The sequence below is a fragment of the Xenia sp. Carnegie-2017 genome, unplaced genomic scaffold, assembly GCF_021976095.1.
Source record: "Xenia sp. Carnegie-2017 unplaced genomic scaffold, XeniaSp_v1 HiC_scaffold_13, whole genome shotgun sequence".
NCBI lineage: Eukaryota > Metazoa > Cnidaria > Anthozoa > Malacalcyonacea > Xeniidae > Xenia > Xenia sp. Carnegie-2017.
In genome coordinates, this window is record NW_025813436.1 from 4,142,073 (window position 1) to 4,152,306 (window position 10,234).

Sequence of the window (10,234 nt, forward strand, 5' to 3'; positions counted from 1 at the left end):
ACAATGGATCTCAAAGAAACTAAACTCTGCTTATGAGTCTCCCTTTCCCGTGAAGCTAAATAATACTTTGATAAACACTGTTGATAAAATCAATCGCTTTTCATCTTGTATTAATTAAAAACAAAAAAATTATTGATTAATCTAGTAAAGTTGTTTTATCGATTTATTTATTACTTTTACTCCTGTATTGAACACTCTCCAAACATTATTATGTTTACCATATTATATTGTGAAGCATGCAAGTTAAAAAGATTACTGCTCTGTATACTTTCAGACTCAAATACACAGATGTCGTTTTAGTGTTTTTCGAGGTTTGTAATTTTTGAATTTTAAAATCAGTATTTAACAGGTGATCACTTCCAAGTAAACGCGCAAGAGTTTTTTTTTAGCAATATAACTATTTTAGTTATAAACCGGTATTGATTGAAAAAATTATTTTAACATTACATTTTAAGAACTACTATTCTTAGTCATTGATTCTAAGGCTTGTATTTTATATGCTTTTAGTGCTTCTCTAGCTGGTTTATGGTTGAGTGTTATTTTTAAATTTGAAAATTTGTGTGATAAAATCTAAGAGAATTATTTATCTTTAGAAACCTGTAGCAACTATGTATGATTTACTAAAACAATCTCTTCCCGCCCCCTCCTCACACACCATGTTTTTACTTAAGCGCACGAAAAACATCCAACAAATTCCAGTCTCATCGATATATCTTTTTGCCAGGAGATTGGATGAATACGAATGTAATGACAAACGATAACTGGGGAAACTTCCTGTCGGACAATTGTGTCGATGTCAGAATTACCATCAAACTCCTAAAATATAATGAGATCAAAAATGAAAGGAATAAGAAATCATAATTGCTTGGCTTATGGTTAAAAAAAATTATTTATTCATCAACCGATTTATTTATTTTTCGCTTGTAAAACCCAAAACTCGTTTGATACCCCACGCGTTGCATACAACACAATAATGATTTATGAATGTTTTTATGCAGTGCGGTGTTTGAAATTAAATGAAGATATGATCTTCGCACTTGTTGGACAATTTAAGCAATTGTCTCATAAACCTGAAAAAATCAGGTGACTCAACGGGGTTCGATTCCCGTTGAGTCACCTGATTTTTTCAGGTTTATGAGACAATTGCTTAAATTGTCCAACAAGTGCGAAGATCATATCTTCATTTAACAATAATGATTTATAGCACTTTTAAAAATAGATCGCAGGAAACAATTTGTTTTATTCGTCAAGGACATTTTACACAAATTATTTTTATATAGATCGAGGAGTATAAGTACAGTTAAACGTAAATTACGTATTTCTAGTAAGTTATGACACAATCGTGGTAACATAAAAAAAAACTTTTATATTAACGTCATTTTAATATATGGCATGCATCATTTTCGGAAAAAAGGTGCTTTGATCGGCTCAGAAACATCTTTGCGAGTCCTTTACTTACTTTTCCGTAATTCTTCTTTCATCCGACAAGATAAAAAAGCCGACTATGGCCTCAGACTACAGCCTTACTCTCCATACTTCTCAAATTGGATTGTTCGCAAAAATTACATTTCAAAAAGACGTGAAAATAAAAACAAAAACACGAAAATATATACAAAATGTATAAATAGATCGTCTGGAAAACACAAATGGCTGCTTCCACCACTTTAAATATCGTCGAAATGAATGAGATTAACACACTTCTTGATGTCTGAAAAAGATAGCTACCAAATTCGGAGCCGGGGTAATCGTATAGAGTAACAAGGCATTTACACTTGCTGCAACACTAATTATTATATAAAATCGTTTTAGCTATAGCTGTAATCATGTACCTTTATTCCTTTGTTTTTTGTGTAATTTTTGAAAGTGACTCCATCATTGGAGTATGAGACAAAATATTTCTTTACAAAACTACTACAACAACCACGACCTTGTGTTAAAATTTCCATTACCGATGCTCTTTTTTTGAAGTTTACTTGAAGCCATTGCTTGTGATTGGCTTTTCCCGATAACCAAGAATTGTCTGAATTTAATCTAGCGTTTAACCCCCTAAATTTGCTCTTGTTCGAAAACACAGACGAGGCCGTTATTTGCAAATCAGATATTTCTCCACTTTCCATGCCCAACGCTTTGGAATTTAAACATTCTAAATATCAGAAAAATTATTTTGCAATTAAGTCATTTACGATGAAGGTCATGATGAATTGAATAATTTGTGTAATATGGTATTACGTTACTTTTACGTATTAAAATCATTAGATCGGATTTAATTTTGTTTATCTGTGTCAGTAAAAACAGCATTCGTGTGTCATAGCTACTTATTGCTGACTTTTAAAAACTCCCTCCCCCAATAATAACGAAAATTTTTATGACGTAAATTCGGAAAATGTTTATGATTTTTTTTCTTGGGAAATATTGTTATTAAGCAATCCGTCTTATCTATTTATGTTTGAAGACACCATGGACCTTGATGAAAAGTATGACTTCCTTTCATATCATGTAATGGGCATTTTATAAATGTAAAAATACTAATGCTTTAAAACCTTTCAAAATGTTTGGCAGCTATTTTTCCAAGGCAATGAAAATCAGATAAAAATGCTACAAATTTTTAATGGTTAAGGTCGATTTTTGTTATACTCACATTCTGCACATTCTGCACTAAACATATACATCATGTTGTTAAAGGAGTCTGAATCTAGTATAAATATTTCAAACCGACCTTTTCGTTCAATACATGTTCTGTTGAAGCTCTAAAAATTAAAAAAAATCAAAAAATAAAGTGTTTTCATGTAATGTCATATCAAAGTGGCCATGTTTGGGAAGTACATCAAAGAGCAAATGCTAAACATGGCTTATCTTTTAAATGACTGATTATATTAAACCGGCGAGTTTCAATGTCATTGATTTCAATAAATACGGCTCAATACATTAAGTTCCACTACAGTTGGTGGCAACGTAAGTCGTCTTTGCTGTCGCCGCCTATTTGAACACTTCAAAGTGTGACTTTGATTTTTCATGCTTTTGGCAATCGCCCATAAATGATGCATGTTGACATAATCAGTTTTAGTCCCTGTAGCGCATGGACTTTTGACGAAACAGTAGTTAAAGCAAATAAAAAATTCGCTTTTTCTCCACACTACCGCACAACCAATCTTTCCTTTTACGCCATAAGTGTTTTAAACCTTTATCTCTCGTTTTCATTGTGAGCGTAGGGGTAAGTCGCGGCATACAAACCAAGTTTTTCTACTCTATTGCGTGAACTGATAAATTCTTTGTAAAAGTTCAAAAGTGATCTATCTGACTCTTAGAGTTTCAAACGCGACGTTTGACTGTCCTTAGTTGATTTCCATGTTCACACACAAAAATAAATCAAATAAAATAGTAAAACGATGAATACTTCGGCAGTATTTCAAACACTAGAGCGAATAAAATTGCGCACGACCGAAGAAAAAATTCAGAGATTGAGCATACGTACGACGCTATGCAGCCTCCTATATTATTAATAATTATGCTTTTGTCGTTCTCGCTTGATCAGAGCACGACCAAACTAAGGCTGTCTAAGCCCCTTTTAAAAAGCTGTGAGGTTTTTCAGAAAATCAACCCTTAGGAATATATATTTTCTCGCGCTAGCATGACTAAAGCACGGCTAAAACAGGGGAAAGACGTTCCTTGTGCTTTAAGGCAGTGATTAAGGCAAATATCTTGCAGAAACGCAATATAGTGTGCGTAATATGAAGTGTTTTAAAATGCAAATAAAGCATTAGAGATAGATTTTGTTTTTGCTAGTAGTTGTTAACATTATAGCTGAACAAATATTGAAAATTTATAGCGAGTTAAAAAAACCTTAGTTTGAAAAACGTTTCGTCATGCTCAACATGACGACCAGCACGACCTCTAGCTACGCCACTGTCTATCTATTTAATTATTCATAAGATATGACTGCTTGAAGTAAATATTTGCAGTTAGCAATGAAAAATTAAGACGTATAATTCTTGACGAATAACAAGTTAGAATTAACTCCGACGTTTTTCACACCAATGTACAAAATATGCAAGAAATAGACAATTGTAGCTTTTATTCTTAGGAAGTTATTTTAGCTATAATCCAAATTATGATCTTGTTAATATAATACCTTTAAAGTGCTAGCAAAGACTATTGCCGATATCCTACTTGCAAGGTAGTTAGGTAGAGACATGAAATGGACAGTAAACAACGAGGAGCAAAAATGCCTCATTGGAGGCTGAGTTGCTATAGGCCTTTTAAAAATTCTATCCGACATTTTAAACATTTTTATTTTATTTCCGGATACCTACTTGTACCAAGCTTCGAAGGGTTTTAGTGAGTGTTGATAATTTCCTTGTTTTTGCACATTATTTCATTAAAGTTAAAATTGAAAATGTTTGGAGATATCGATGTATGTGTTTCCTTAAACATTACTTTGACTCTTTTCTTTCCCTCGTAATTAGATGTAATAGATTAAAGTGCATATGTACATACTGATCCCCATGAGTTGCAGGTATTTTTCCATTTATTTAAGATTGGGTAGTTACTGAATTGTTATCAAAAAAATGTTGCATTATATTGCAATAAATATTTCTAAACGATCTTTTCACTTCCTGAATGAAATCATGGATAGTCCCGAGATTACACTTATAAATTCTAAAAGCTTACTCACACTCACACACATTGGACGGCGGTATAAATCCATTGACAAATTATTTGAAGTTGGTCGTTTTCCTTGGTGATTGACTTAATCAAAATATTTTAACAAAAATCTTCTCATCAATGGTGAAGCAAGTTTGCCGTTTTTATAATAGGAGAGCAGTTTCTGAGCTGCACTCAATGAACACGTTATGTACTAAAAACGTCTGATTGTGGTGATGTTTAGCATTTTTAAACACAAAAATATACAATTAAAGAGATGAATAAAACTAAGAAAGGCGTGATGGTAATATTTAATATTATAGGCTTTTCGTATTGTGAAGCGCGAAAGTTCTTTCTTAGTCTGATTCTTTACACTTGTGGAACAGAAAATTTTTTCGATAAAAGAAAGGGAAAAGAAAAGTCACCAATGTAAAATTCAAAGAGTAATGACTACTAAGAGTAAGGAATTTGTATCAAATTTTATGCCGTGTTTAAAACGTAGCTAGCTAATGGCGTCAGGTCTCTGCTATTCCATGCGTCCAAATTCGATGAGTAATTTTAATATTACAATTATCCATTTAATTAAGAAGCAGCTTTTACATAATATTTGCGCCTTGTATAAAAATAAATAACCTTTAATGTCAAGAAATACATGATTATTTTTAGTTTAAAGTAAGTATATTGAACAAATGAATATTCAGTCAAATAATAACTGAACTGTATTGACTTGAAAACTGTAGTATACCTGACTAAGTTTTAATCAAGTTTTTGTGTAATGTAATAGCTACCTGTATGGCATCAACTCGTTTAATAGGAATTTTTTCCTAGTTGTTCCCACTTTAATTGTTCGTCGAAATAGTTATCTGACAAGGAAACTTTTGCATACCTTTTTTGGCGAAATTAAGAGTACATAATTGTACTTTGTATTTCGTTCTAATTTGGAACAGTCATTTTTGTCGTGAATGCTATGTAACATCTCACAACGATCTTTATTTCCTTCGTTTCCACAGCTTTGATTAAACCCAATCCTATAGTTGATGGAGCGACAACAAGGTGTTTTGACACAAGATAAAATACACTCTGTTTCACTTTGCGCGTCAGTTTTTAATATAACGGGTTCATTTAATCGCCAGCCTAAAAAGTAAGATTCTCACAAAATCTATACATGATCACATCACACGCTAACTTTTTTCTTTCTCTTTAGAATTGTACAATTAATTTTACCTTCAAGAGAAGAATTAAAGCAGTAGTTTTCGGATTGAGTTTGTTCAAATTTTGTCCACAAAAGTATCAACAAGGATAACATATTAGCACAACTTGCATAAATACTGTCTTTGAATGATCTGTTCACTTTACCTACTCGCACGCATAAAACCAACGTTAGACAAACTTTGTAGCAAATAAGCGGTGAATATTGGACCTCTTAAGTGTAAGCACAATATAACAGGTGGTAAAATATTCAACAACAACAAAAGCAATGGACCTATGTAAAAAAATTATCTAACTTAAAGCAAGAAAAAATTGAGAAAATTTCGAGCAGTATATAAAAAAGTGAAGTTTTAAATGAATAACTATGCAGTTTTGATAGTTTGGCACGATAAACATGGATATTAGGGTTTACGCATATATTCTAGTCTGAAATTAATAATTTATTAAAAACTGCGCAATTTATATTCAACACGATCAGCTTTAAAGATATTTACTCGAAGAAGTTGCTACACTTGAAAGACAAAATGTTTTCATAAGCTATATAGGATGCCAATATACTTGTGGTCGTAGATTGTTCACACATAAATAACCAAAAGGCATTTTTAGTTACGTAGCCACACTTTCCTGCTTCTCCCATCCACAAAATTCGAACAAATATCATACTAAATTGCTAAAGGCTGTATCAAATTTCTCTACAGTTCTGCAACATAGTATATCAAGCATTAGTTTCAGCACTTCCGAAATACATGACTTCAAAAGTTTTATGTTCACTGTGTTTTGAAAGAAAGTTGAAAATTTCCATGAATAGACTGTTCTACACGAGTAAAACAATGGCGTTTTGTTATTTATTGTTTAATATACTATTATTTCATGCTCTTATTTTTAGCGTCATGCTAAAGCGACATCAAACACTGTCGAAATATATTATCGAAGGAGTCATCTTAAGGTATGCCAAAATTACTGAATTTAAATCGTGAATGTATTGACCGATATATGCCTCCGCATCAATTCTCCATTCATATTAGTCATATTAGTTAGAGCGTAATTGTTTTCGGAATGATCTGAGTTAATACCCTCCATATTAGTGTGTAAACTAAAGGCAACCGAAAAAAAATGAAAACAAACGAAAAACATGTAAAAAGAAATTGAATCGCTAAACTTTTGTGGTAATGAAAGAGATGTGTTGCTAATATTTAAACATAAAATTAAATTTGAATTTTGAATCATAAGTGCACGTACATTTACGTATATTGAGCAATCAATATGCAAAGCAATAAAATATATCATTCCAACTCCAAGATATGCTCCTACGTTATGCTATTGTATCATCTTGCTCCTGCACAGAGGTGTGTAAAATGTTGCAAGTTTCCTTTCACTTCAAAAGAAATATTTGCTAAAGTATTGCATCTTTCCCTCTACTTTAAAGACATATTTGGTAAAATGCTGCATGTTTTCCTTTATTTTAAAGATCTACCAAGTAAAATATTTATGTAGTATAAGAAGTGTAGTATAATGTAATGTAATATATATTAAAGAATTTTATCTTGCAGCTAAACGCTAATTTACATAAAATTTACACCTATGAAGAAAAACATCTTAAAATTACCTAACTATTTACATTAAAAAGATTAAGAAAGTCAATATAAAATAAGTCTACCTAAGAGAAATTTACAATCATAATGTCGATTTAATTTAGAAGCTAAATTTTTGCTTGAGAACCACAATAAAAGAGTTTCTATATATCCATTTGTTTTTATTTTCGGCAACTTGGATTTAAATATTAAAGGTATATCATTCTGGCAGAGTTCCGATAATAAATTATAAAGTTTATGTTCGCTATCGTTAGATATGGAGTCAAAAAGCTCTACACATAGGCGATCTCTCCTATGTGATAAGGATTCCAATTGCATGATATTTGAAGCTTCATTATAACTTTTGTTAGGATGAAGAATTTTAAGAGCCCATTTCTGTATTCTTTCTATTTCATCTGACAAAAAGATTGGAAGGCTACCCTTAAACGCTTGACATGCATATTCCAAAACTGATCTAATACACGCGCAATAGAATTTCTTCACAGAGTTCATATCAACTTCGTATCAAGTCTTTAGGAGCATTAAAAGATACAATCGTTTTGAGACTTACATGTAATACGGTCAGCATTATTATTCCATTTTAAGTCCGACCTCAAAGTTACACCAAGTATATCAGCTGACTGAACAATTTCAACAGCTTGATCATTGATTATAACGATTATAACAGCATCGTGTATACGTTGCTGTTTACTAAAATCTACCCTAAGCTTCTTTAATTTTGATGAATTGAATGTTCTCGTTGTGACATGTTACTCACATGTTGTCGTTTGTCCAAGAACGTATTTGATAAATCTGCTTTGGTAAATCGAAGGTTACATTTTTTGGAATAACTTCAGAAACTGTTCTATCGTCGGCAAATTTCCATAAGCATGTTGGTGCCCCAGCTACAGACAAATCATTAATCATAGACAGAAACAACCAAGGACCAAGTTTGGTAACTTGAGGACTACAAGCTGGAACCAGTTTGAATTCACCTTCACACATAATCCAGTTTAAAACAAAAAGCTTAATATAAAGACCGAAACCTAGTAAAGTATTTATATATTTTAATAAGTAATATATACCTTACGTTGTTGTAAGATAATACCACCAACAAAAATATAACAAAACTTCAACTGCTGCAGAACTTTGCCTGTAAAATCGTTACGGGCACCAGGAAATATGACCATGTTTCGCCACTCTTGCGCCAATTAAACTGGAAGCCTGTTCAACAGTGTCTAGACTATCGGGACTTAGTCTTGACATACAAGTGCGTAAATAACCTTGCCCCCGAATATCTCTGCAAAAAGTTCCATAAGAGTCCTCACGATCGGGCCACCCGTAATAGAGACCTATTTCAAATTCCGAGGTTCAAAACATCAACGGGCCAACGCACATTTTCATATAGGGCAGTCAAATTGTGGAACAATTTAGACAAAGATGTGAAAAATTCCAAGTCTCTTGATTCTTTTAAGAAAGCTTTAAAAGATCTTTTGTAGTTCCATCTTATAATGTTACTTTTATCTTTAAAATCCTTTTAATAATAATCTTTTTTACATACATTTATAAGACAATTATGTATATGTATTCAATTTTGTAAATAGCTACTGAAAAGCCCTATAGGGAGTACCTATTGTTAGTCATTAAAGTTCATTAAAGTTCATTAAAGATAATTATTTAGTAAAATATTGCATTTTCCCTGTTACTTTAAACATCTATTTTGCTATCTCCTTATTTTAAGTAACAAAGCAATTGCGTTATATAATACTTCTTATAGACCCAATAACATTTTTAATTGCCTGGTAAAAAATGTTTACATAACACGTCTAAAAATTGTTGAAAGTCCTCGAAATAACCTGTCCTTGGCATAACTATTCTCTTTTGGTCGTTTTAAATTCCAATCTTTTTCTTCATTTACCACAAAATCTTTCCTCGATTACTTCATATATAACAAGTGAGGATTTCTCACTTGTTTCCAACCATTAAAATTACATGACATCAATACTTTAAGTATATTTTGACTTAAGATTTCAAGTATATTTTGACTTAAGAAATGACTTCGGATCATTTTAAAGGTTTGGAAAAAGTCAAAAACCCTAATCTTCTGCCTGGAATAATGGCGGCCACCATATACGGCACGACATGCGTAAGGACAAAAACATCAAAGGTTCCGACACGAGTGACTCTTCTGTATATTCTTATTCTGTGTCTTGAGCAAGTAAACTAATTGTTCAATCCGTTTTAGTAGAATCATAGTACTATTCATAAAGGAAAGGCCTGACATAGTTTTGTTAATTTGCTGTTTTGTGCATTTCTTGCTGTGGACATCGCGTATATCAAAAAGCGAGCGTCTCACTAAATGCAGTTTCCCTATTTTATTTGAACTTTTGTCCATTTTGCATTCAAATATCTTGACATATGCTGTGGAAAATTCATTCATTTCTAGAATTGCCTTGTGAAATAAGCAATTAATATGAAGCAAACAGTCAATAGAACGCTAGACGACAAGATTGAAAGCCATTTATTTTCAACTTACTATCTATTTTGTCGCTAATAGCTATATGTTGTATCACTTCTCCCTATCTAATTCTAAGTACATATGAGTAAAGTGGCCATTTTAAATCAATTGCTATAGAATATTAGTATGATTCTACGTACTTTATTTAGATCTGTTTTAATTATGCAAGCATCAAAAACATTCCAGTCTCGTCGATATATGTCTGTTCCACAACATTGGATGAATACGAATGTACTGATAAATGATGACTGGGCAAAGTTTCTTCTTTACAATTTGGTTTTACCATCAAGATCCT

General features: G+C 32.0%; 1 protein-coding gene and 1 long non-coding RNA gene across 3 annotated transcripts in view; both read right to left on the reverse strand.

Annotated features, from left to right (window-relative positions):
- Window positions 1-145: 145 nt before the first annotated feature.
- Window positions 146-6,054, reverse strand: LOC124449076 (EGF-like repeat and discoidin I-like domain-containing protein 3). Of its 2 annotated transcripts, none has more exons than XM_047000031.1 (5): window positions 5,866-6,054; window positions 5,528-5,775; window positions 2,717-2,747; window positions 1,950-2,143; window positions 146-816 (listed from the first exon to the last, which is right to left on the reverse strand). In XM_047000031.1, the coding sequence occupies exons 1-5, from the start codon at window positions 5,945-5,947 to the stop codon at window positions 667-669; spliced, it is 705 nt and encodes a 234-aa protein (XP_046855987.1). In that variant the 5' UTR covers window positions 5,948-6,054; the 3' UTR covers window positions 146-666. The 2 variants fall into 2 exon arrangements, with proteins under 2 accessions (XP_046855987.1, XP_046855979.1); XM_047000023.1 differs by having other exon boundaries at window positions 1,830-2,143.
- A 3,871-nt stretch (window positions 6,055-9,925) lies between these two features.
- LOC124449185 overlaps window positions 9,926-10,234 on the reverse strand; it is a 1,466-nt gene continuing 1,157 nt past the window's right edge. The window contains exon 2 of the long non-coding RNA XR_006949356.1: window positions 9,926-10,232. This is a non-coding gene — a long non-coding RNA (uncharacterized LOC124449185). The remainder of the gene's footprint in view (window positions 10,233-10,234) is intronic.

Excerpts from the sequence above, each read along its gene's own strand:
- LOC124449076 (XM_047000023.1), bottom strand. The coding sequence starts at position 5,947 with ATGTTATCCTTGTTGATACTTTTGTGGACAAAATTTGAACAAACTCAA. Across the intron at positions 2,748-5,527 it reads TCTTAATTTCGCCAAAAAAG|AGCTTCAACAGAACATGTAT; the intron begins GTATGCAAAAGT and ends TTTAATTTTTAG. Across the intron at positions 817-1,829 it reads CAAAAAACAAAGGAATAAAG|GAGTTTGATGGTAATTCTGA; the intron begins GTACATGATTAC and ends ATTATATTTTAG.